General features: G+C 36.7%; 1 protein-coding gene across 5 annotated transcripts in view; it reads left to right on the top strand.

The window, feature by feature from the left end:
- The window catches only part of SMARCA2 (SWI/SNF related, matrix associated, actin dependent regulator of chromatin, subfamily a, member 2), a 122,694-nt gene extending 96,088 nt beyond the window's left edge, over positions 1–26,606 (top strand). For all 5 annotated transcript variants that reach the window (XM_026100512.2, XM_026100510.2, XM_064501868.1 and 2 more), the window contains 6 exons: positions 5,873–6,090; positions 19,417–19,522; positions 20,310–20,411; positions 23,134–23,266; positions 24,879–25,021; positions 25,651–26,606. In XM_026100512.2, the coding sequence (XP_025956297.1) occupies positions 5,873–6,090; positions 19,417–19,522; positions 20,310–20,411; positions 23,134–23,266; positions 24,879–25,021; positions 25,651–25,686 (738 nt within the window). In that variant the 3' untranslated portion in view covers positions 25,687–26,606. The remainder of the gene's footprint in view (positions 1–5,872; positions 6,091–19,416; positions 19,523–20,309; positions 20,412–23,133; positions 23,267–24,878; positions 25,022–25,650) is intronic.
- The last annotated feature ends 873 nt before the right edge of the window (positions 26,607–27,479 follow it).

Below are 27,479 nucleotides of genomic sequence, written 5' to 3'. Positions count from 1 at the left end.
TTTCTTATCGTTCGTGTGTTCGCTGGAGTAACACTTTTAGTTTCCTTCAAGAACTTTTCCTTTGCATTCACGACCTGGCTAACTGTTTGGTGTAAGAGGCCTAGCTTTTGGCCTATCTCGACTTTTGACATGCCTTCCTCACTAAGCTTCATCGTTTCTAGCTCTGGATTTAAAGTGAGAGAGAGATGTGCGGCTCTTCCTTTCGCTTGAACACTTGGAGGCCATTGTAGGGCTATCAACTGGCCTAATTTCAGTATTGTTGTGTCTCAGGGAATAGGGAGGCCCGGGGAGAGGGAGAGAGATGGGAGAACAGCCGGTCGGTGGAGCAGTCAGAACACACACAACATTTATCGATGAAGTTTGCTGTCTTATATGGGCAAGGTTCATGGTGCTCCAAAACAATGACAGTAGTAACATCAAAGCACTGATCACAGATCACCATAACAGATATAATAATAATGAAAAAGTTTGAAATATTGTGAGAATTACCCAAATGTGACACAGAGACAAGAAGTGAGCACGTGCTGTTGGAAAAATGGCACCAACAGACTTGCTTGATGTAGGGTTGCCACAAACCTTCAATTTGTAAAGACTGCAATACCTGCAAAATGCCATAGAATGAAGCGCAATAAAACAAGGCATGCCTGTATATGACAAAAATAGGCACCTTGAGTTTCTATGCTCATAATTAGGCATCTATGCATAGTTTTCAAACGCAAAACAAAAAACAGTCTACCTTCTCCCAATCTCTCAAAAGGAAAAAAGCTTCTGTGGTGCAAAGGTGGAGACAGTGATGACTGAGTATCTGGCTGAAGGATTCAGTTTCCTCATCTTGCGGAAGTTCATTGTAACTAAGAAGATTTATTTGGAATTTTCTTTATCTGAATGTCTCTGATCAATTGTTTTCTGGAACAGAGTGGGTCAACAGAGCAAGGAGAAACTAGATGTGTTCCCTATTTCTCTGTCTTTGACAGAATTTAACGTATATTGTGTTTTAATTTAGTCTCAGGAAAATCAGCCTTGTGTATCTGTTGCAGGATACTATCCAACAAGGAAAGGAAATTCAGTGACCTTGACTATACTGACCTTGTATTTACCTTCAGATGTTTAGTCATTGCACTGTTGACCAGAGTATCTTGTGTTTGTGTCATCTAATTGTCCTTGCATGCAGTATTTTGCCATTTTTCTTCTTCAGAATCTTCATCAATAGTATACTGACGTATATGCTATAGCATAGCAAGAGCTGTTCCATTATGGAGCAGGGGAAGTAGTTTTAACAAGCCAGCAAATGATTCAGTTGTGTGAAAGTTATAAGTTAGTCCCAGACATCAAGAATCATTGTTGAAAAACTGAACAGGAGAATTGGATTTTAAAGAGGAGGATCTTTTGGAAAAGATGAACTTCAACTTGGATCAGTTATTAGAAATAATGTGAGCAAAAATGTAAACAAAGAGGGATAAGATTTCAGATAGAGCATAGAAGGAAGAAAATGGAATTTTTTTGGAACATCTGTGCAGGACTTGGAGGATGGTGAAGACAGATGTTGGTGACAGCAGGTAAAAAGATGACATTTTAGTGCTTTTGACATTTGTTATTAGACTTCTTCAGAGTTCTTTTATTCCTTCCTTTCTCATTCAAATTGGTAAATGGGAACTTCATTTTGTAAAGCAGTTATTTGTTCAGTTTTGCGTTGCCGACATGTTTTTGTTTTTGATTAAATGTTTAACAGCTTTAAAATTCTCAGTATCAGTATATTCAGTCAGTTATCAGTATAGTGCCCAGATAAGATATTCTTTGTCGTAGGAGAAGTTCATACTTCAGGAAACTCTGCATTGTTGGGTTCATAATTCTGTTTAGGGTATTAGGAAGTTTGTATGTTTGTTTGTTTACCTGGGTTTTTTACACCATCCATGGAAGCACCAAGTTGAATAACTAGCATGTTAGCAAATCTGTTCACATGGTAAAGTTAGTTGCAAGAGCTCTGTGTTTTCTGACTTACAGGTTGGAGAGACACTGGGCTTTGCTGTCTGAAGGGAAGGGGCCTCAAAAGGCTTAGCCTCAAAAAGGCTAAGAAATTTTCCTTTATGATGAGGAAAATTTAATTACAAGCAGCAGTAGGAAGGCCTCCTGTCTCAGAAGCAACTTCTTCTACTTGCCTTCTGAAAAATCCATTTTTGTTTGTGCTTAGATTGGACTTCTTTTTGGAGGAAAGAGGCTTGTTTTCTTTAATCCATGGTCAATATGCTCCTTAAAATTCTGGTGACTTGAAAAGCTTGTGTGGTCTTAGGTCTTTAGCAAAAAGTATATATAAATCTTCATATACATAAACCAGAACATAGCAACAAGGGTCTGGAGAGAAGGAGAATTTTGTCAGTGCTGAACTTACTGTTAAGTCCTTACATTTCCACTGGTTTCCTCAGAAATCAAAGACATCCTGTGCCTTTTGTGCGAATCTCAATGCTTTGCAAAATTGGACTCCTAATTTTTCACAGCTTTTTCAAAATAAAAGAAGACTCCAAACTTTACTGTAGTCTTTTGTCCTGTTTCCTTACGGGAAGGCAAGTGTTAAGTTTTCATTTCTATACTATTTTCCTTGACCCCCTTTCTGTTCATCTCATTAATCCGCAGGCATTTGAGTACTGGAGATGTCTGGGTTGTGTCTTGCACTCTTGCGCAACATGTCATCTGTTAGGAACAGGAGATTTGCATCTGGGATTTGTATAAATTATCTTACCAGTAACTTTTTGGTGTGGTGCTTCAGGCCTACTGTAGTAAGTTTTTCTAGCAAAGAGTTCAGTCAGATGAATTAGTTTAATAATCATTTTGCCATTCATGTACACATATATTTGTATGTGTGTAGATATATGCATAGAGGTTTAACATCTCTGCAGATATTTGATTTACATGAAGTAGTTTTAAGCTGTCTTTTGGGGCATAAATTGTTGTAAGTTTGGTATTAAATATTACTGTTTATATCCAAGAGGTGAATTCACCGTTTGAGAACTAATGTTAGTTAAGTATCATATTAACAACATTTTTAGTCTGCTGTTTGTGTAATGCTGGTTTTCTAGTGCTAACACTAAAGTTTGAATTTAAGGAAAATTGAGTTTACATGCATGCACATAGACTTTGAAAGCTAAGTATAGTAATCAATTTATGCATTACTAGCAAAGTAAGGAGTTTATTTTAATATAATATACAGTTATAATATACAGTATGCTAAAATTAATTTGTTGTCTACTAGTCACTAATTGAGTACAAGACTATATGTTAGTTTTCTGTTTTCTTAATTTCATTTTTCATTTTTACTATGTTCATAAATGTAGTATTAAAAAATTCTTTATACTTTTCTCTCTGTCCCTTTTTTTCACAAAATAGTGTATACCCCAAGCAAGAATTATATGCTGTATTCTCAAATGAGGTTTTAGTACTCTTTGGTGACAACACTGTTTTTTGGGGGGGGGGAAGAGGGGAGAGGGAATTTGTCAAGAAAACAAAAATATAAATACATTTTAATTGAGTGAGTACTAATTTTCTGAAGGAAAACCCATCAAAATCATTATCTTTATTTTTTTATTTCTTTTCGATTTGAGTAGTTTAACAGTTTCAATAACCAAAACCTGATCTGTTCACTACAGAGCAATACAATTTTTTTTCTGTAATAAACATATTTTTAAATGCATGCAAGCTATTTTAGTTTTAAAAGCATACATAAAATTGTCTAATTTTGCCATTGTAATTAGAATGCTAACAAGAATCAATAACTGCCCAGCAAACAATCTAATTTGGATGCCTGGAATACTAAGGGGAGAAATATGATAAGTAGTTGTCAATATTAAAGCCGGCTGAAGGAAGAAGGCTTCGGGCCTTGTAGTAGGTAGAATGAAACAGCAGATTTGAGTATCCACAATCCTTTCAGTATTAAATTTTCAGTAAAATAAAATTACTCGTATATGAAAACATAGCCTTTCCCCAGCTCTCTTTTTTTTCCTGATCAGCTGATGAAGAGACTAGCAGCTCGCTGCTTTGCTGGCTTGTTAATTTTATCCCCACTAACTGTGATTTCCGATAGCCGGCCTGCTGATAGTGGTAAGGTAAATATCCTTTTTCATTGCCGTCTTGAAGATTCAGTAGAACTACATCACAGGCATGTGTAGGTGTGTAACACATCAAAAGCCGGTGTTCTCCGTATTTCTATGTTCAACTGAGTGCTTAAGGAGAGCAATGAAATTAACTGTTGACAGCCTTGCATGCTGTATTTATTAGTAGTATTTCTAGCTTCCAAGATTTGCAGAGAAATTTCCTTTTCTTAATCTTTGCTAGCTGCAGTAGTGTGTAGTGGGTGTCCTGCTTTAGCCAAATGAATATTAATGAATTTGTGTGCAGATTTTTTTTCCTTCCTTTTTCCTCCTAACTCATCAGATCTCAAGCCTCCTTCATAGTGGTTATCTGAGCGTTGTGGAAGCATGATGGAAATTGTCTTTTGATTATTAAGGCCTAGTTTCAGGCTGTCCCTCAGGATTCTGTGTTCATGTTTGTTCTGTGGATTTGCACATCGGAGGATGCATAGGAAACAGATTTTGAAATCCCACTGGTGTTTTTAACATGCCAGGTTGTTTTGTGTTGTGCACCACGTTTTTTCACAAAATGTTTTTCAAGAGACATTGTACACAATTGAAAGAAATTATGTCTGGGCTGTAATCACTCTTTTTATATAGATTGTTATACTCACATGATCATAAATATTAGCCATGTTTGGTGCTGTGGAGAAATGAAGGTAATTGCCTTATGATTAGAGCTCTTTCAGCCATGAGAAAAGATTGATTAGCATTTGCATGTACTCAAGGCAATTTTGAGAGGCAAAAGGGACAAATATCAACATCAGTTACGTTCTGAGAAAGCATTAATCAGGAAGTCTGATTTTAAGATTTTCGGGGGGGGGGGTTATTCTTAATTTCAGTTATCTTATTACTCAGTATTTTTTTTTCTTTTGTTGGTTTTCCCAAAGCAAGAAAAGTTCAGCTTCTTGGTTTATCACATGGATCTGATAGTCAGTGTATGAACAGGTTCCCTTTATTCCTAGTTAGTTTTTTGTAGAGATTTTATTATCCCTCTGCATAGTGCTGCTGGGTCTGGCTAAAAGTGCATGTTTGCAGGTAATTGAAACTAGTGTTTGTTGTTTGTGACTGTGTGTGGGTTTTTTCTTTTTTTTCGTCCCATGAGTGCCGTTTACTGTAAAACGCTGTATTGTCTTTGTTTCTGCCTCTCTGTTAGTTGCTATTCTGAAACAAAATTATAGATTTTAGAGATCTTAATGCTTAAGATTTTAATGGTTAAGGTGATTTGTAAGTCACTTCAACTATTTGGAAGAGGAGATGAGTCTACTGTGTTACCACATAAATTGTCCGTTTGTTTGTGTTCAAAAAGAACTGTATGTGATTTCTTATTGGAAGCCAAGCACAGCGTAGATTATCCTATTCGAAAGCATGCACATCAGTGTTGTTTCACTTGTATCTGCATCCTCAAGAAGTGCCACTGATGTCAACAAATTAGCGTTTCTGGTATACTTTCTGACACAACCCTCATTGTGTACGGAATTATGATTTGGTGTGGAATTTAAGGTTCAGAAGAATATGCCTCTGTTTAGGTGGTAGTGGGATTCTTAGAACTAATTAAAGTTTAGTGGCTCTTTGATTGCCAGCACCTCCATTTTTTGTTGAACTCTTATTTGTAAATAAACTGAGCATTTAGAGTTGCATTATATACAGCCTGTTGGGTCATGTGTTTCGTTGTTCTTAAATACAGCTTGTTGTTTCTCTTTGCAGTATTTTTTTTGTTTAAAAATACTGTTTTTTGAATCCATGCTTGTCAGGCAATTGAAGACGGCAATTTGGAAGAAATGGAAGAGGAAGTACGGCTTAAAAAACGGAAGAGACGAAGAAATGTGGATAAGGATTCTGGGAAAGAAGATGGAGAGAAAGCAAAGAAAAGAAGAGGCAGACCTCCTGCAGAGAAGTTGTCACCCAACCCACCCAAACTGACAAAACAGATGAATGCTATTATTGATACTGTGATAAACTACAAAGACAGGTAAGTTCAGATTGTTTTTCTCTCTCTGCTTCTCTCTTGTGCTCGCGCACTCTGCTTCTTGTGCTCTTGCGCTCTGCTTCTCACGCGCTCTCGCTCCCTTCCCCCCTTCTCCTCCATTCACCATTTTCCCCCTCTTTTGTCACCCTTCCTCTCCCCCTACCCTCCTTCTTCTTCCCCTCTTCTGCCCCTTTTACCCCCTCTCTTTTACCTCAGTTTTTTTAACTGCCTCATGTTTGAAAGGATTCACTAACAGGTTTGTTTCTGAAAAGTAAGTAAGTCCATTTAGGGCTTGATCCTGTAAGTCTCCCTCTGTGTAGAGGACCTTTTTAAGACCACTTGATAGGAGGTTGTTGAAGTATAACTCAAAAAATAGGCAGAGTGCCTCCTTAAAAGTGTAGTCATTGGCTCAAGAAATATATTTCAGAACATTTAGCTCAAGAAGGGCTTTCTTTTAGGTTAATGGCGCATCCTGTGTTAGTACTATCAGTCTTTGCAAATGCATGGCTTTGGATTTGTTAATGCAAGTTCTCAGTTCGACCTGTCAGATTACCCAAAATATGGAGGGGTCATGTCATGAGTTCTTCATCTCCCAGAAGAAAAACTGTAAGGAATACTGAACATGGTATGTTGTCAGCAGATAGGATGAAAATCATCTTTGTTTAATGAAGAAGAAGTTGAGAAACTGCTTATCTTGGTCTGTCAGTTAATAGCATCTTTGAATCAGACTTCTTTGTGAGGAAGTTGTACTGTTTGAACTCCAGCTTCTCATTGAATTACGTAGGTCATATAAAGAGCAGGTGTAAGCTAAATAATACCAAATGCATTCAGAGAGAATTGAGGAGTGTTTGTATTAGGTGATCTGCACCAATGTAACCTACTTGTTATCTGAATTTGAATTACTACAATTTTCTCAAGCTTTCAGAGTGTGTGACTCCAAATGGCAAGTTGCACTTCTTACTTTTCCAGCTACTGTTTTGAGTGTGCTTGCACATGTTTAAATTGGACAATATCAACTGAAGGAGACAAAGCTGTGATGCCTTATTTTTTTGAAATGTAACTGTTGAAGTGGAGCATTCTATGATCTGTGGGATCTCTGCAGAGTATGTTGAAAAGTTTATTGTGTCAATGGGATCCACAACAGTGAACATGATAAGCAGGGAGCTGATTAGAAACTCGGCGTATTCAGCTCGCTGTGACCTGCAACCAATGGGGAAGCTGAGAAATGTTTAGAATTCAGGTATTCCAGTCAGAGCTGCAAGAAAGAATCTCCTTCCATTTTGGGTCCCTAGCCTTGAACCTTCTCTAGAAGCCAAGCACTTCTGATGAGGGCTACTACTTCCCATTTTAAAAACAGTACGCTAAGTCACTTCCAGTGGTCTCCATTGTATCATAAAGCAGTCACTGGGGAATAAAAGATTTTTGCCATTTGCTTGTGGCCCAGGAAATTGAAATTCAGTCTCTTATCACAACATAAGTATTATGCTATTATGCAGTGAAAAGGGATTCCCTCTTCCAGGAACTGAGTTTTCTGAAAGATACAATTGGTTCCCACTGTAAAAAGTTTATGGAGCCTTAATTTGTTAGGGACTAAAAATGTGTGTTATATTAAGCTCTTGAAAGGAATGAATTAGAGGAGTTCCAAGTTCTTGTATTCTGTTTTTATGTGAGCTAGCATCAAATCACTTGATGCTGTTAAGGCTAGAACAGCACAGAATTGCTAATTTAGGCTCTGCAGCTTTAGAACTAAGTAAGTTTTAGGCATCTGAACCTTTCGGTTTTCGTGGGGGATTTTGTCTGTTCAGCTCTGGGCTTCTGTGTGTGTGAAGGCAATTGGGGCAAGTACAGAGGGATAGGTTAATTGGAAGGAAAGTAGGCCATGCGCTTCATTTGGGGAAAAAAAGGTTTTCTCGTGTATTTAGTATTTGAATACTTGAAATCATTCATATCTTTAACATAAATTTTCAGTGCTAATAAATGTTTCATCTCTACTTTATGATAAGGTTCACAGGGCTAATCTAGACTACAGAGAGTTGGTTTTGTCCCAAAAGGTGAGCAGGTGGTACTCATCCAAAAGTCTTACTGGCTCTGTCCTGAGCTACTTTGACAAAAGCCAATCTAAGTTTTTTTAATAAGTTTTATTACAGTTAGTAAACCAGGAGAAAGAAAATCAAAAGAATACATTGCTAAGACTACACTATGAAATATTTGTGATTTCTCTTATGTTTCCCCTTGTATTTGAGAAGAACTCCATATAAATACTTATGGAGCCACTTCCCTGTTCTGTTTAAAATCTTTCTTTTAAAAAATTCCTTTTTCCATGGTGCTCACAGAAGTATTGGGTACAAGTTGGCTGCTTATGTGTAGAGACTCTGGGTAATGTTGACAAGAGGAAGCAATCTCTATGTGCCTTGTCAACTGTTCTCTTGTGTTTGAGTTCTGTTGTAGACGTTTTTGGACCTGTACAACCTTTTCCTTCCTTCTTGAAAAAGTATCCAAAAAAATTAGCTGTGTTGCCTATGTTTAGAAAATATAGAGGCTACAGTAATACAGGTAGTAAGCACTGCTGGATTGAAATTTTAGTTCTGCAATTATTAAATTAAAATAAAAATAACGCTTAGATAAATTAGCAACATTCAGGATAAGTGTTCAGTGTGATGAAGGGCAGCATATGGTTCTTTTAAATTCTACAGAAGAAAATTCAGAGCTAGTTATATATCCAGCTAGTTGTAAACCCCAGGTAGAGAACTCTATCCTAGGCACTGCACGTTAACATTGAGGTCAGATTACTGTTTATTTCTGTCATTTTGTCAGTGCAAATCCAGGCTTTCTCCTTTGATTTCCCTGTGTTATGTGGTGTTACATAGCAGCTGTCATATTTCCCTTCCTTCCCATCCTGCTTCCCAACAGAAATACTGATTCTAATGAAACACTGCAGTAGTCAGAAGTTTAGTAGTTCTTACAGAGCAGTTTATAGCTACCAGCTTAGTTTCTCTGAGTTTTTCTACAGAACTAGAAGCATGCTCACTTGAAGGAGAGAAAAACTTAAGTGTTTTTGCTGGTATTTGGGTTTTCTGGCAGCCTGTTTTCTGGAATTTTTTGTACCTGGGGAGTCTTCCATGTAATAACAACAAAATAGTAAAGGAGAAAAAGGGGAAGAAAATACAAGGCAGTGTTTAAATGTTTAGCTTTGAATGTGCAGACTCCTTTGATGTGAGAGTTGTTGGAGTCCTTGTCAAGTTCACACTACTGGATTCTTGCAGGCTGCTGTGCTTTGGATTCCAGTATTGGGTTATGTGCTTTAAGCTGTTCTTTGAGTGGCTAGGCATGTCTTTATATCTTCCTATTTATCTTCTTTTACCTTGAAACAAAAAGTCGTGCCCTGTTCTGCAGAACTGTGGGATCAGTGCTCGGAATGACTAAGTATTGAAAAAGCTTGTTGCATTCGCTGCTACATTGTTAAACTGCACCTGTGCTCCAAGTGGCAGTATCTTACTCAGCTTTGAGGATCACACCACAAAACACATTATTAACTGCAGATACAGAGCAGTCCTGTAGATGCAGATCAGTTTCCCTTTTTCTTTTACAATGATCTGCCAATAGCAAAGGTTATGGAGCTGTGTGTATTCAAAAAATCAAAACAAAACAAATAAAAAGTTGAGAATCTGAAACTCTGCCCTTCGCTACTGCTTTAAATTTTAATGATGTGCTTGTAACTGACTTTGAAAATCCCTCAGGACAGAGAAGCTGCATGCCTTTTTGCAGACAAAATACCTTTTGGAGGGGTGTGAGAAGGACAGTAGATGTTCTGTTTTTTTCTGCGTCTGCGTCAAGATGCATTGAATTTTTGTGCGTTTAGTGGCTGGAACAGAAATAATGTGTTTGTGGCCACACTCTAGGAACCAGATTCATGAATTATCTCATGTTAATATGTTGTCAAACTCTCTTTGGAAGGAACCGGCCAAAGGCAACAGAAAGTCTTGTGGTTTAAAAGGCCATTTGTGAAATACTATTAATAAAAGTATCCAGAATACCAGGCAGCAAAGATACTCAGCTTTTAAACCATGAAAGTAAATAGTGGAGTACAGAAAAATTTTTCTGTAACAGTATTTGTTATTTAATTTAGACTTCATTTATAGCCATATGTCTGACAATATGTGAAGAGAGTTAAAAGTGCTAAAGGGACATACAAAAAACTAATGCTTTTGGAGATGGGAGCCCTTAATATATTCCTTTCGTTTTTCTCCCCTATTGTCTACCAACTATTGGCTGCTTTGAAGTTTTGGGTGGTGGGGCAGGAGTAGTTTCCCATTATTTCTTTCTCTTTGTAAAGTAAAAAAGCCTAGACTTCATCTGTGATGGCTTAGAATGGAGAATAAATCTGGAATGGAGAAATAAGATAGGAAAAGTGGCCAAAATCCTCTGACTTCAAGGGAGGAATATCCTAAGCAAGTTTATGACAGGGAAAGAGAGTTTTAGATGTTTTTGCGCTACGTTAGCTTTTACACCTCCATCTTTTTGCTGACATAGCATCTGCCAATAGGAAATGTGGCTGTGGAAAGCAACTTTGGATTAAGTGATCAAGTTTCTTCAGTGTAAGTTAAATGGAAAGGTTGAGAAAATAATAAAAGAGCAAGCATTGATAAATTAAGGAAAGTAGCTCAATAACTGAGAAACTTAGAAATTTGAGTATGGGTGAGGTCTGGAATTTCTTAAGGTAGAACTAATATTATGTGACTTTTTTATCGCAAGGAAGACAACAGTCTTGTAGAGAAATCTTGGAAACAGTCTTTTTAGAGCTTCCACTCTAACTGAATGAAACAGAGTAAGAATAAAGCCTGTTTCCTAGGCAGAATGGGGAAATCTGAGCCAATTTCAAAATTTTATCTTAAAGAGAAAAGTGTAGTGTAGTAAGAAAGTGAGGATAACCAAAAATCAACTGATTTAAAACTTGAATATTAAACATTCAGAAAAAGGTTCTTGGTTCATATTAATAAAAAGAGAATCAGGAAAGATGCAGGGTGAGTGTACAGTAAGGATGGCATAAACATTAAATAAAGCTTGTATATTTACAAATTACTAAATTTAGTTTTCAATAAGGGTGATGTTGGATCTGAATACAAAGGGAGGATCGATGATGCAGTGTTGCTAGTGAGAATATGGATTATAAAATGATGAAGAGGAAGAGGAATGCAGAATTTGAAGTGATACAAATCTCAGGATTTTGAAAGAACTGAGTTATATAATAGCCAGATTCATCATGCCAGACTAACTTGCTAATTGATTTTTTTTAGCCAAAGAATGATATTTCATCAAAGGAAAAAGGATACATTTCATAAGACTGATTTTGGTAAAGCCTTTGTTAGGCTACCACAGGAAAATTGTTACTTAAGACCAAAGAAAGAGGAGGTTGTTGCTAAGCTTTCTAATCTGAATGAGAACAGGATAAAGGTGTAACTGAAGGCAGTATTAAAAAAGGAAGCATTAAACTGGAAGGACCACTGATGTTCTTGGAGGGCTGGTATTGGGATAGACTGTAAAATGTTAATGATATTTGTTAAAAAAATTAGGAGTATTATACAGTATAAAGTTTAAAAATGTAAGTATCAAAAGCAATTGCGATGTTCTCATGGAGAACTGAACACACTTATGTCTGTAGTAAAAGAACTGGCATGAAATTCAGTAGCTAGATATTCAAAATGCATTATAAGGTACTTATGGTCTAAAAATAGGAAACTTTTCTCTGAGTTGGAAGCTCATGATTTGGAAATGACAAGAAGAAAGATCCAGGCAAAGTAACTGATCAAAGGAGATATACAAGCATCGGTATTGTGGAACCACAAAAACGCCGAACCTGGCTGTTCACAGTGTTGCCATTGCAGACAAAGAAATACTGATGTCATTGTACATGGCATAATTGCAGCTTCTGGATACTTGCCCGTTCAAGAAAGGTATGTTTAAATTGGAACAAGTGTAAATAATGAGTTGAATAAGTAGCATTGGAGAATCTTGCATGAGGAAACAGGTTGGTTTGTTTATCCTAACACAACACAATCTGAGAGGGGAAGATGATTGCTCTCAGTAAATTTTCTTGGGAAAGAAGGGAAGCTTACACATAGAGTTTAGAACTCTTTAGTATACAGGATGGTGATCACAAATACAACCTGGTAAATAAAAGAGTTCTGGAACATCTTTCCATATAGAATAGCGGATCAGAAATATCTAACTAGATTTGGGACAGGGCATTCCTTTACTAAACAGCTAGTGTCATATGATGAATACCCAGGTTCTAGATTCAAGGACCTGGAGACCTTTCCAGTTTGCTTGTTACAAGAGGATCCTAATTCTCCGATGTGAAGTATATGTTAATGTAAAGTTGTTTCCATAAATGTGTGCATATACTTACATATATCAGCTTTTTAGTCCTGATCTTTTTATGAGTTGATCTGCAGCCTTCTATGACAGAAGCTCAGAAGCAGATTCTGAGGAGATAGTTGTTGCAGAGGCTTTGAGGTGGATTTTCATTTTGCTTTTCCCCCACTTACTGCTAAAGAGTCCCAGAGAGAGCTGACCATGCAGGACTCTGAAACTGAGTGATAAAGGGGTTAGTATGGGTTACTTTTGGCATTGTCACTAAAATTAGAGCTGAAATTTGTTACAAGGAAATTGATATAAACATTCTTACTATTATAGTTTCAAAGTCAGTACTTCAAGAATTAAAGATATTTGTGCATCAGTAAACTTGTTTCCTTGTATATATGCATATGATGAGCTGTTACAGGCAAATTTCATGTTCCCTTTCTCTGTTTGGCACTGAAGGCCAAACAAGGGAAATACCAGCATCGCTCTGGACCCTTGGCTAGCAGAAGTCTGCTCATTTGCTCAATGAGCATGGCTTTTGCCCAGCCTGAGCGGCATGAGAAGTTAAGGGATACTTCATTGTAGCTACTGAGACAGAAGGGTTAGATTTTTGTTGTTAACCTCCACTGACCGTATACAAACTAACCTTTCTCAGTCCTATAAGGAGGCTGAATTCAGTCAAGGAAAGGAGCAAGGTTTAACAGCAGAGCACTTACATAAAGGGAAACCCACTCCCCTAATATAATGTTGCATCCCTGCTTAAAGCAGGGAAGCACCTAAGCAGGCCTGCATTATTAAAAAAAAAAAAAAAAAAGCGAAGGAGTTGATTTTACAAAGTTACAAAAAATGGGAAATATTAGGAAACTGTATTTATTAACACCTCCAGTAACAGTGCTCCTTCTGGCTACGCTGTTGTTACTGGGGTCTCTGATGCCAAATTTCTGACACCAACTCAACTAAGTGGGATATTATTTCTTTTTTGATATTTGTAAGCGCAGCTTACGTGTGACCTCTATGTCAGTTAGAGTTACAGTCGCAAGTGGGAGAAAAACTTGCATTCTCACATTTTTAGGCATATGAATCATCTTTGCCGACTGTTTGCATAATACTACTGTATTTTAATTTTGGATTTTGTTGCAATCGTTTTTGCACTTTAACCAATATTTAGATGCCCTTGCACCTGTTGCACCTTGTTTCGATCTTGCCTTGCAAAACATCAGTTTAGAAGAAAGAGAGTCAAAATACATCAGCCTGTCACTTCTGACACTCTTTTTCCAGTTCTCATCCTCACTTTCAACCTCCCTTTCATTCCATCTGAAATCAAGAGTCCCCAAAGAGAAGAGTAATGTAGACATTAATGTGTAAGCCTTTTGTTTTCAGGAAGCAAAATTAGTCTATGTCCAGTTTAATTATTTTAGCCTGTAGAAAGCAAGAACAATTTTACTAGAGGAAAAAAACAAGTTTTCTCCCCCCCCCCCCCCAAAAAAAGTTTATATGTGAGACAAGAATGTGCTTGAGCTCCAGCTGCTCGTTTTGCATCGTGCACATGCAAGCTTAGTACCTCAAACTATCCTCTTCCTGAGTGTTTTCCTTTAGTTTTGATTTCAGGGGAAGACAAGCTCTAAGTCTAGCTTCCTCAAGAGTTACCTTTCCTAAATGTAGGAATAAAGTCGAGAAAAAGAATGATAGATTATACACAGTGGTCCTCCAGCTTCCCTGTGAATTCACTGTACTGTTCTGCCTTGCACTAGGGCTTGTTATTTAATGTCTAGATGCCAGTTTGCTGCACCAGGTACTTTGCATTAACTTTGTTAGATAGCATCAGTTAACGTCTTCAAGAGCCTGTGACTCCAAAAGCTCTTTTGCATGAAGTGATTTACTTCTGTCATGCACCTGCTTTTTGCTTAGCTGTTGAGACTTAGACATAGTGAGTTGCATGGTGTACGTGTTAGCTTCACAAAGACTTCTTTTGGAGAGTGGCTATTAACCACATTTAGTAAGGCCGATAAGTTGGAGGGCAGGGTTGTTGTGTCCTGCCCATGTTTCCTGTTTGGGCAGGAGGCTTTCCCCAACTCTGATGTTTAGTATTTTGATCACTGCATCATTAAAGCTAATATGTTGAAATTAACACCCATAGTATTCCAGTATTGTCAGTGCATAGCTCAGGGAAACTTGCGTGTGAGAATTATTGCATTCAGACTTTTTCAGCTGTTTCTTCAAGTCACCAGTTTTCAGCTGTATTATAAAATGATGAGTAATATAATTAGCTGTTAGCAATTTAACTAGTAGTTAATTCTTTCAATGGGTACTCTTAAGTGTTCAGACATGCAGAGCAAATAATTCTTAGTTATAACCAAGTCAAAGTTTTGGAGTATATAGCCATATAGTATATGTCAAAGTCAGAAATTACTATTTCTACATATTACCATTTCATTAATAGGGGAAGGTCCACCACGTGTTACTGAAGTCAGTTGCAAAAAAGAAGAAATATTTAAATACATTTAGGAGAGGGGGAAGAAACCTCCTTACTTACCTTGGTTAATCCTGAAGTTTTTAAATACAGAGGAACAGCCATACTGTGAAAGCGTGTTTAGCCCTTCCCCTCCCCTTTTTAAAGAATGTTACTGTAAATTGCACTTGAAGAGGAGCTGTGGGTTGCCCACTAGATTTGTTTGTGAGCCCTCTAACTTGAGTGAGCATGCAGGAGTTTTCTGTAAAGGCAATTTCAGTGTTTGTTAAGAAGTATGAAATTTGCCAAAGGAATCTGAACACCTTGCAGTTTCAGCTCCATAGTTGTCTTTTCTTTTTTGTTCCATTGGTTTCAGATACCTAGAGAGAGGTGTTTGACAGTAGGTCAGTGGCAGTTTTTTTCTGGCCACATACTTCCAAGGCACCAAAAAAAATGCCTGCAAATTCTTTTGCTGTATTTTTTTCCACTGAAGATAATACTGACTATATAACAGGTATATATGCTTGTAGGTACCTTGTAAGTGGTTATGCAAGATTAATTTCATGTTGAGAGTACAGATATTTTCCTTCAAAGCAAAAATCTCTTAAAAAGGAGTAGTAATCTTGAATGAGTTCTAACCTCTACACTATGTTATTATTCATTTGTGAACACACATACAACTAAAATAGAGCTAATGCAGTAATAGTGAACTGTCACTCGTAGCTCTTTCACAGTCAGCTCTTAATTTATTCTGGTCCTTCTTTCCTTCAGCATGTATCCTGATAGTTGCTAGGCAACCATGATTTTACTGCGCATGCTTTTTATGTGGTAGTTGTTGTGGTTATTATTTTTTAATTACAAAAGTGAGAAAAGGATTAAAATCAGAGTTGCATTAGTAATTGCTAATTTGCTTCCTTTGTACACGCAACACAGTGATTGGAATTATTTAAGAAAAGATTGTATTCATTTACTGAATAGATACACATATACTAAGGGAACAGAAGAAAACATTTCTTTGTGAGAGGAGGTTCTATAAAAATGGTGAAACAATAAGAAATTATTGATCTGGGTAGAAAAGATTAGACTGAAGTCTTCTGTCTGTTGCATATTTCATGTCCTTAATGCTTTTTCTTTCACAGCCTTAAATGATTTCCAGTAATTAATGATACCAAGCAAAAGCTTGCAGTTTTTGTAGGCATTTTTGATTTAATACAATCCGTGAACAAGCCATGATTGGCTAGAATTCTATCTCAAAGAATAGGATATAGCTTTTAAATAATTTATTACTGTTATATTTTTAATATAATATGAAATTTAAGGGTGTGTGTATATAAATATATATTCATATAGTTTTATGTATATATATGTATATACACACACATATACATATAACAATGAGATAAAAAGCTATGTAATCATCAGGGACTTTTTTAACAGGATGAATATGCTTATGAGGTTTAAAATTTGATTACAGTTAGGTGATAATTAGTTACTGTTTCCTTTACGCTTAAATAATAGGATTATTGATAGTTCTACTTGTTGTTAGACTCCAAAGTACAACTGGGGCCACACCAGCATCAGAGCAATTTAGTATTTCTCTTTGGACTCAGTCTTTTTCTTCTCAAATAGACATATCTGTTAGAAGAAAGCTGCTGAAGTTTTAAACATAGCAGTGATAATTCAGTTCTTCTGCATAGCAAAATGCAAATGCATACTGCACAAAGTGTTTTGAATATAATTTTTTGCATTTTTTAAGGGATTAGCTTACATCTGCATCATATATGTGCATATTGCACAGATTTCTATTTAAAGCACGTTATTAAGTTTGCAAAGTCAAGCACTCAGAAAACAGGATGTGGCAGAGAGAAGTTGCAAATTTAATGTGATTCCCTCAGGAGTATGCATTTCAATATGGTCTGTAAAGACCCATGTACTGCTTTGCTTTGTTTTGCTGTACTTTGTTTTGCTTTACTTTGGTTTTCCACAGAACATATTCCTTGCAAGCACGAGATGGACACTGATCACTTAATGAAAGGCTAAATTCCTCCTGGGCTTCGTTATGGTGCTCTTCAGTACAAGGTGTCTGAATGTTTTAGAAATATGTAGCTGATTTTTCACAACAACTCTATAAGCATTACTCTTATTTTACAAATGAAGAATAGATACCATTTGGGCAGCAGAGGTCTGATTTTTCAGGGTACTTACAGTCCTCTGTGTTCTGAGACAACTTTCGGTGACCTCGGCTGCAGCTGTGAGTGCTCAACACTTCCCTTTATTAACAAAAAAGATAGTCTTCAAATTACAGAAAAGGAGGAACACTTTTAATATAATAAACTATGTTTTAATGTTTTGTATGTTTTAATATATTGCTTTTGTTTGTGACTTCCTGTTTTTTTCTGAGAGGACAGTCTGAGATGAAAACAAGTTTTGTCATATGGCATGACACTGCCTCTCACACAGATCATTGTTGACAAGATTGGTGCCTTTAAACACCTCCACTTTGACAGGGGAAGTGGGAAAGCAATGAGTTGGTCTCTCCCGTGTGAATCATTGCTAAAGGGAATAAGGCACACTGGCCTGACAGTTTCATAGTAGACAGTAGAAAAATAGTAAGAATTAGGAGGAGATTTATCTGGCCTTTTATCATTTCCTCTATTTCAAGATCAAGATGCTTCCCAAGTAAATTGGATCTGTCTGGGGAAGTTGCTAGTAAACTTTTAACTGTTTTTCTCATGTGTGGTGCAGGTGGTCTTGACAACAGCTTGGGTGGATCTAGGTTCAGAACACCTCAGGCTCTCCTTGTCTGATGGAGATGCTCAGTCAGCCTTCTTATCTCACTACGCAGCAGCAACAGCGAGAAGTATGTTCCTGCACCTGCTATAATCTAGGAGGCAGCCTGGCAGTTACTGCTAAGCCGGGGAAGGGAGTAACTGCTGCTGCTGCAAGTCAGACCAAAGTTACTGGAGTGAGGCAGAGGCACATGGTGTCTAGGTGGAAGGAAGAATACTCTAGATGCAAGGTTTGCCCTACAGGATATTGGTTGGACAACACTGAGTAGGAAGCTATGCTTAGAACATTTATGTTATTGTCCTTCTCTCTGATGCAAGGTGTATAAGGAGCAGAAGTGTCCCAGGACTAAACCAAGAATATTGAGAAATTTTGGATTAGGTGAGCAACAACTGCATAGGAAATGAGGAAACTTTGTTTATTCCTTATTGTTCATTGGCCTGCCAATGTCAAAATAGTATCCCCTCAAATTCTGATGCCATCTCAGATGTTAAGAGATGTCTAAGTTAGAGAAGGCATTCATGATATTCATAAAGGACAGAGCCATCCTGTGCTTTTTATCATCCTCTTCCTCCATGATAGAATTGCTTCGGTTATCCTTTGATTCGGCATTAGTTCAAGGTGTCCGATGAGATTCCCTGCAGTTGCCACATTGTTGTTGGAGGGTGGTTTTAAAACAGAGGAGCTCAGGTGGAGATTCAGGACTTGGCAGCAGCCTTCACCTTACCCAGCTCTTGTGAAGGTTTTTTATGTTTGAATTACCATCCAAATATGGAAGTGAGAAAACAGACTGGTTTGGAGTAAGTTGTGAGAAAAGGAAGTATGTGACTGAGGGTTGGGAAATGCTTGTGAATGCTGTCTATTTGCAGTAGATTACAGTTTCTCTCTTCCTAAAGTACTTTCTTCTGCTACCTTGTCTGTGAGATAAATGGCAAAAAAAAATGCCTAAATGCGTAGTGGCCATCAACAAATGTGTTTCTCCAGATAACTTACAGTTATCTTTATTCAGGACCCCCCAAATGGGAAGATGAGAACCTCCTCAGTTTGGAAGTTTTTAAAAAGCTATTAATAAAGGATGGGCCATGGGACATCTGGAAGTCTTAGACTCTGCCTGTAAATCATAGGAAATGTTCTTAGAACGTTAAAGGATTTTTAGATAACCCGTTACTTTATTTCAGCTGATTGAAGAAATATAAACTGCTATACAGATTTTCTGCATGCAGTTACAATGATCTTCCCAGAAACCTAACATTCATTAATGCATGTTAATGATGTTATTTATTGTAACACCTAGTTACTCCAATTGCAAACAGCATCTGGTTGGGAACCAGCAATGAACAAGTAGTTTGCTATGTCCAGGAACTTAAAAAATAGCTATAAAATGACCAAGAGGAAGATAGACTTAGAGTGATAAGGAAGATACTTGCTAAAAATTATAAAACAAAATGAAGAAAAGGATAAGACTGCATTTGGACAAAGTACTACAGAATTCAAATCTCAATCCTAATGCTAGAATGACCGTGATGTATTAAGACAACAGCATAGAGCATGTGTATTAAATTGTAAATTAATTGTTTGTGCCAAATCAATAAGAATAATTCAGAGGAGGGTTCAATTTCTGATCCTTTGAAAGAAAAGAAAAATTAGGAATTTTTTGTTATTGGGTTGTATAAATTTGTTTTGGGAGAAAGTTGTAGTAATTCTTTGTATTGTGGGTTTATTTTTCTCAACAGTTCAGGACGGCAGCTAAGTGAAGTCTTCATTCAGCTCCCATCTAGGAAAGAATTACCAGAGTATTATGAATTGATTAGGAAACCAGTGGACTTCAAAAAAATAAAGGTAAGAGCCTTGTATGGAACTGGAGATTTCTACGTTTCTTTTTGTTATATAGAAAGGCGAACATTAAATCATCATTGAAATTATAATGACATGGACATTAAATTTACCTGTGTTTGTGGCTTAGGTTTTAAACGTTGTTATATGCCTTGTTGGGAATTTGCTTAATGTATATTGCAGTATTTCACTATAATATCCAAGTCAAATAAAAATGCAGCAGTGTGACCTTTGCAGATGACATATCAGTGGTTTTTTTTCCTGAAGACTCAAACAATGAATCTGTGAGCATATCTTCAATAAAAATGTAGTGCTTGCAAAAATATATGGTGGTAGGTAAATATAATCATCCGTAATTTAACATCACATTGTGAAATAGCCAGGCTAGATCCAAATGTAGGTGGACAGATGAGGATTATGCAGTTGTTGCACCTTAGATGATGTCATAACTCTATGACCTTTGTTCTATCTCTGTGCTGGGAAGGAGAAACTGGGAACTCCTCTTACTCAAAGAGCACAATATTTGTTGGTTTTGACCCTTCCAGTTCACATAGCAATTACGCAATTTTTACTCTGTTACTGCAATATGTATTCTGTCAGGAATATGTTGACAATAGGTTTTAGAGTTTGTTTGTTTTAAACAGATACTTGTCATGACACTGATGTAAAATTGTTAAAGAGAACATTTTTTTTAATGTACTGAAATGTTATATTAACTAAGTGTCCTGTCTGCTATTTTTCTTTCCCCACTTCCGCCCATCCACACTTCTCATTTTGTCAACAAATGCAACAGGAAAGAATTCGTAACCATAAGTATCGGAGTCTTGGTGACTTGGAGAAAGATGTCATGTTGCTGTGTCACAATGCTCAGACATTCAATTTGGAGGGATCACAGGTCTGATTGAACCACTTTGTGTTAAACGTGTTTTCCCTACATAATGTTTTTAGTACTTGATTATTATAATTATGTTTATAAACTTATATTTGTTTTTGAACAAGTGAGGGAATTTTGAATTTGCTTTCAAAGAATTTGTTTTTGATTCTGCAGTTTTGAGATCTGTTTTTTCTGGTCTATGTGTAGTTTAGAGCTGCTGTAGGGCTGTTTGAATCTATGGTAAGTTGCTGTACTGTAGAGTCATATGTCGGTTTGGGCTTACCCAGAGTGCATGGCATAAGGAGCAGAGGTAACAGTCTACCTTAGAACTGCATGGTGAAGAAGTGCCTAGTAGTAAACTTCAGCTCTGCTAATGGAAGGCACAAACTTAAGGTTTGTCCAGCAGTAAAGTTTTGTGTATATAGTTCATAGTCTCTGAATACTGTGGTGAATATTTTTCTCTTGTTGGAAGATCTGTGTCCATCTTGAGGGGCAGTAATAATGAATCCTGACTGATTCTCAAAAATTTAGAAAGCAAAATCTGCCAGAAAGAATACGGAATTTTGCTAACAGGTGAGGAAGTTGGCTCTGAACACAGTAAAACAGAGTTTTGGATGTTCATTTTTATAGATGATGTCTGAATAGTGCAAACAAGATATTAAATTGAAATAGAGAACATGAAGACCAGTTCCATGCGCAAGAGAGAAAAATGATGTTGTGGGTGATTTAAGGGGGCTGAAAGTTTCACGCTGCCAGTGCCAGTGCATCCTCCAAATTCCTAAACACTATTGATGACCCTTTGCTAAACAGGGGAATACTGGAAATTGACAAATACAAATGAAATTAAGCACACAATCAAATGTGAAGGCTTGTTAAGTATAACTGAACTGTTACATGATTATTTTCATTATGTACGAAAAGAATGAAATATTTTCTGTCATGCATACATGTCTGATATTTTAACTGTATTTAGTTAATACAGAAACAGTCTAACATTATAAATAAATCAACTACAATTATTTTAGCAAAAATGTTAATGATGGTTGGAAGTATGGGACAGAACTTTATTAGTTATCCAAATGTGTATTGCTGGTTTACTGCTTAGTGTTGTAGCAGTAAAGTAACTATGAATATATAATGAAAACAAATGGAAAAAAAGTGAAGGAAAGTCGATATCAAAAAGTATCACTGAAACATAAGAAATTGTTATAAGTAGGTAGAAGAGATAAAAAGATGCAAAGAAAAAGCAGTAGTTAATTGAGAAAAGTGAATAAAGTTATTCTTATCAGAGTGAATTTGGTTACTAATGGGGCCCTGGTTTCTTGTTAGGGAGAGACGGTAGAATTGACAAGAATGATCGTAAATGGGTAGAACTATTTAGTAGGTATTTCTGCTCTCCCTTATGATGGAATGATGCAGAAATAGTTTCCTTTCCAACATACTAACCATTTATTTAATTAAGCCATTTCAAAGCAGTCAGGATCATTATAGGTGTAAACATGGGTGTAAACAAATAAGTTTTACCATGGTCACAAGCAGTCAAAAAGAACAAAAAGTATAGCAGTGCTTGCCAGAAAGGAGGACAGTCTGTATCAAGAGGCTGTTTTTCTAAAATGGACTTGGCAGTCAATAAAACAAGAGAGACTGTGTATGTCATATCATGTATTCTGAACAAAGTTTTATGCAATTCCTGTTGCTGAACCTGCCAAGTGTTAGAGCAGTTTTAGCAGTTTTAACATTATCACATAATGGCAGCCAAAAATCCCTCCTTTGTCTTTCTCACAAATATCCAATTTCAGTTTATACAAGTCTTTAATTTAGCCAAGGGAATAGTATGACAGCCTGGATAGTTCCAATGATTATGATTAGAAAACCAAATGCCTCTTTAACTCTCTACCCTTCTATTAACTACTCTGAATTTAGTTAGGGTTTTTAAACTGCTTTTGAGCCATTTGTGAAATCTTGTTTACTATAAAGATAAAAGCTGAATTGTCCAGTGCATGGTTTTCAGCATTTTACTGAGCAATACATACATGTCATTTATTAAGGCAATTATGAAGTCCCAGTTATTCAGCAAGGCAAGGATATTTCTGTTGTGTGAATCTGAAAATTACATTACAAACCAGAGTTAGTCCTCTCATTCATAAATGCTTGAGTTTAAGATAAAAAGTGAGAGACCAAAGATATTTAGCAAGCCACAGAATGTTAGAGAATAAACACGAAGTTAAGGATAAGCACTGATTTTTAGTCTCTTTAGATTTGAGAGGAAGGAAGGAAGAAGATGCTTGGGATAAATTATTTCCTTTGTAGTTTCTTTGGATTTCAGAACAATTAAGGATAATTAACAGAGGGGTTAGCCCTGTCTTGTTAGACAGTTATCCAGATTAAGGCGCATACTACAGAAAACTGTCACTTTGTCAGTTTTTCAAGGCTGTTATGAGCTAATAAAAGTATAGCATAGTTTCTGTGGTAATAAAAATAATTAAGGAAGAAAAACACTTGTATTCCAGGAAGCACTCTAAGAGTGGTATTTCTGAGGCTCATTATTGGGAAATTTCTTCATTTAGAGCATGAAAAATTAATGTTGGCATTTCTTGTAAAATTCATGCAACAAGCATTGTTACTTGTAATTAAAAAAGGCCACATACTCTGTGGGTTTGCACTGAAAATGAAGTTCTATGCTGTGGACTTTTGATGATGCTTGACTTAACAGTTCTGACATAAGTTTGTATTCATACTGTAGATCTATGAGGATTCCATTGTCCTCCAGTCTGTGTTCAAAAGTGCACGACAGAAGATTGCCAAAGAAGAAGAAAGCGAGGATGAAAGCAATGATGATGAAGATGATGATGATGAAGAGGAGTCAGAGTCAGAATGTGAGTGCCCTGCTAAAAACTGAAAAGGAAGTACATATGGGGGTCGAGAGGGAGGTAATTTTTGTTTCCAGTTTCTGCACTGAGACTGGTTATAAGATTCCATTTTCTATTGTAAGAAGTAGTTTCTTATAAGGTTTACTGGTTTGGCTGTTTACATTCAGCTTAAATCTTTTGGCTACTCTACTCTGGCTGTACCTTTTACAGTATAGTAAACTCTTTTTTAGCTAGAAACAAATCACAGAGGTGCTTTGTGGGAGCAGAGCTTACTGGCCATGCGTGTTTATAAACCCTTCTGTTCCTGTTTGTGCAGTTTGTAAATTAAAGTGCCTGGAAAGGCTAGAGACAGTCTTTATCCATGGGTGGTCAACCTTTTGAATATGATGCAACATTTTTAAAAATCATCATCTGGTTAAGAATCAGAAGAGGTAGCAAACATACCTCTGTGAGAGAAGGACAAAGTAAAACTCAGGTTGTTTTGGAAGCAGGAAATGACACCCGTTCTTCAAGGGGCCCATCTAACCTGCTTTGGGATAGGACTGGGCTGGACTGAAAATTCAGTTGGCATCCAGTACACGGTGCAGGAAAAGCTGGAGCATTCAAGAAGTGACCCCTCATCCATTGTTGAAATATGTTGCTAATATATTATCCCAATTGATGAAAATCTTTACTTCCAGTTTGAACTTTAATCTGCTACATACATACCATTCCACAGATTTACCTGTGTGTTCCAATTGTTGCAACGTACTGATGGCCAAAATTGAGCCAGGAGTGCCCATATAAAGGGCATCTCCATACTGCCTCTCAGTTGCCCTGACCAATTCAGGTTTCTTCAGTTAGGAACATAACCTCTGAACCTGAAGTTCCTGCAGACTTGGAAATAAGATAGAGTGGAAAAGGAGGGATCCCTTCATTCTGCTATCTGCAACCCAGTAATTCTACCCATACCCTACAGCTACCCAGTCTGTCTGGTTACAGAACCTTTATTTTGTCCTGAGCTACTCTTCATGTATGACAAGTAGCTATGAAAAGCATGAAACTTCATCAGTTCATCTGGAAATGAGTGGTTATTCTGGAATCAACCACTTAACATTTTCATCAGAAAGGTGTCAGCTCAAAATTTGCCAGTCACCTCCACGTGGAGTTTCTGTAGTTTAAAATAACAAAATTTCCTGTTCCTACAAAAGATAAAGAATTTCTATGTGCAAGCAAGAAAAAATATCTTTAGATGTGCGTCCCCTCGTACAAAATTCCCTGAACGTAATCACAGCACCAAATGCTACCTATAGACACCATCCATTTTGAAAGTGGAAAGAAGATACACACAGTCAATCTAAAGTTTTCCTGCATGGTTTAATACTAAAGTTATTGTTACAATGATCAAGAGGTAGGCACATAAGAGCAAATATCTCTTCTTAATTGTTCCACACTCCAGATACAGAACGGAGAGAATATCTTTTCAAGCTGCCACCGGGGTGAATTTCCGTGAACATGGGCAGCATGTAAAAGTTGATAGGTGTTTTTCAGTAGTTAATTTTGTTGAATTAGTGGGAAGTGGCAACACAGTAAATAAAGACAGATATTACATTCATGTGCGCTGTTACACTTCTTGCAGCAAAATCAGTGAAAGTCAAAATCAAGCTAAGTAAGAAGGATGAAAAAAGTCGGGAGAAAGGGAAAGGCAAGAAGAGGCAAAGCCGAGCAAAAGCCAAGCCTGTTGTGAGTGATGATGATAGTGATGAGGATCAAGATGAAAATGTAAGTTTTGTTGACTGAGACTGTGGAAGTGGTTGCAGGGATTGCGACTCTCCCCTCTCCTGCTTGCTTTCAGAATTCTCACCTGTTCATGCCTGGAAATACTAAGCATGTTTTGTTCTGTGGTCATCATCTTGAGAGAACAGGGGGTGGTGTTAACTGTCAGGGTGTACTTATGAGATGTGGTCACAGTGCTGAAAGACAAGTCTAACATGTTTGGAGCATATTTGTTGAAGCTGTTCCTACTTTCACTGAACCTTTAAACTTCATGGTTTGTTTGTTTTTGTCCCCACACTAAAAACACTTAGGGTTAGGGTTTTTTTTTTGTGGGTGTTTCAATTAATGCAACAAATAAAAACAAACCTCTTCCCAGTCATCTTTAAAATGCTTGGACAGACAGAAAGAGCTAGAGTTTCCTGACTGTGCCTTTTCTTCTCTAAAGACGCCTACAGCAATTGAATGAAGTGTCATGAAAGAGAAATATTACATAGGATAGTAGATTTCTTAAGGCTATCTTGATTTGTCAATTTAATTATCATTTTTTTCTTTCTTTTTCTTTCTTTCTTCTTTAGCAAATTCTATAGAATAGCTGGCAAAGAATTTCTGACTTTTCTTGTGTCTCTTACCTCTAGGACCAGTCGGAAGCAAGCGGAAGTGATGATGAGTGATCCATAGGGTTTATTTTCTTGGCAGAACTGACCCCCTCCCCTTCTCTTCTCCCTCCTCCTATTTTACACCCACTGAATTCATTTTGTCAAATAGATATTGGGTTGTTTCTGTATTCTCATTCTCTATAAACTAGCTTTAGGATAGTGCCGGACAAACATATGATATCATGGTGTAAAAAAGGAAAAATGTAACATACCGTGACCAAATCGGCCACAAAGATTTGGAAACAAAACAACAAAAAAAGCTTTTGATGGAAAATGTGGGTTGATAGTATATTTCTATGGGCTGGGTTTAGCTTGGTAATGATTTGATTGTGCCTGGTTTTATTGTTTGATAGGACGTTTTTCAGTGGCATCAGAAAGACAAAAACAATGTCTTTTGTAGCATTGATAACCAGGAGAAGCCATTAAAAGCCACTGGTTATTTATTTTTCATCAGGCAGTTTTCCAGGTTTTTATTTGTTCTGTATTTTTTTTTTTTTTACACTGTGGTACATATATGCAACTTTGTTTAATAGCTTATAAATGTACAGTAGTTAGCCTTCACCCATCTTGTCCCATATATGTTTTTCCACTTTATGCTTGACGATCTTCAGAAAAATGCTTTTTGAATTGTATCAAATTTATGTCTACTGTAAACTTTGCTTAACTTTTTTCTCCTTGATTAAAAAAAGTTGGGTTGAAAAATGCTATTGAATATTGCAATCTATATAGTGTAATGGATGGCTTCTTTCATCAGACTGATCTTCTATGTTACCAATGTGGATTATCACCTTTTCCCTAAAGTGTACTTAATCTTTGCTTTCTTTGCACAATGTCTTTGGTTGCAAGTCATAAGCCTGAGGCAAATAAAATTCCAGTAATTTTGAAGAATGTGGTGTTGGTGCTTTCCTAATAAAGAGATAATATAGCTCAATTGATACAGTCTTGTGTTATGAGTTCCATGAAAATCTTTTTCATGATAGAGACAAGAGTGACTCCTGTAGATGGCTCTGCCATAGTCTGTCCTGAACAGGAAAAACAAGAACTCATTCAAGTTCCACAGAGGTATTTTGAAAGATGGAGAGAATATTTTATTAAAATAAAACCTTGAAATAACAAAATAATACCTTGAAATAAAAGTGTAATTCAATCCCTAATTACAATTCAGGTGATTAAGTATTAAAAGAAACATATTTTTTCTTTTTTTCTGTTAGGAAATGCGTATGTCCATGGGCTTCAGTGGGTGTGAATACAATTAGGTATGCAGACAGTCATGTAGGCAGTTGCCCCATCTATAAATCAGTTTATTTTCTTAATTAAGTATTATCTTGAGATACCACAATTGAGATGTGGTACTGTAAACACTTCAACTCCATAATATCTACTGTTAATATTGCTGCTCCCTGTGGAAATCACAATTCTTGCTTTTTGAACATATGCTGAGTATACAATGGGCACAACTAGGATTTAAGTTGTAAACAGAAGATTTTTAAGTTACCTGAACCATTTGTTTTTAGTGTGTGCCTACCTCACATCTCTGTACTGCTTTGTTGTGTGCTAACTACTTTAGATTTTTCTACTTTGATTGCAGAGTGATTTGTGAGTTTCTCTGGATGTGACTGAATTAGGTAGCTAATCTAACAGATATTTGTTGACAAAGCAAAACTAAAGAGACTGTTGTTTACCCTCCTCTAAGACTTTTGAACTTACTATGCAAGGCTGATGGTGTATCTTCTAAGAATCACATGGACTCGTGCATGAAAAATACTTCCGTGACCTTTGCTTAGTTTTGGCAAGTTCAAGCATTTTAT

This window comes from Dromaius novaehollandiae, chromosome Z (genome assembly GCF_036370855.1).
Source record: "Dromaius novaehollandiae isolate bDroNov1 chromosome Z, bDroNov1.hap1, whole genome shotgun sequence".
In the NCBI taxonomy this organism is placed as follows: Eukaryota; Metazoa; Chordata; class Aves; order Casuariiformes; family Dromaiidae; genus Dromaius; species Dromaius novaehollandiae.
This window is presented reverse-complemented; position numbering and strand designations above follow the sequence as displayed.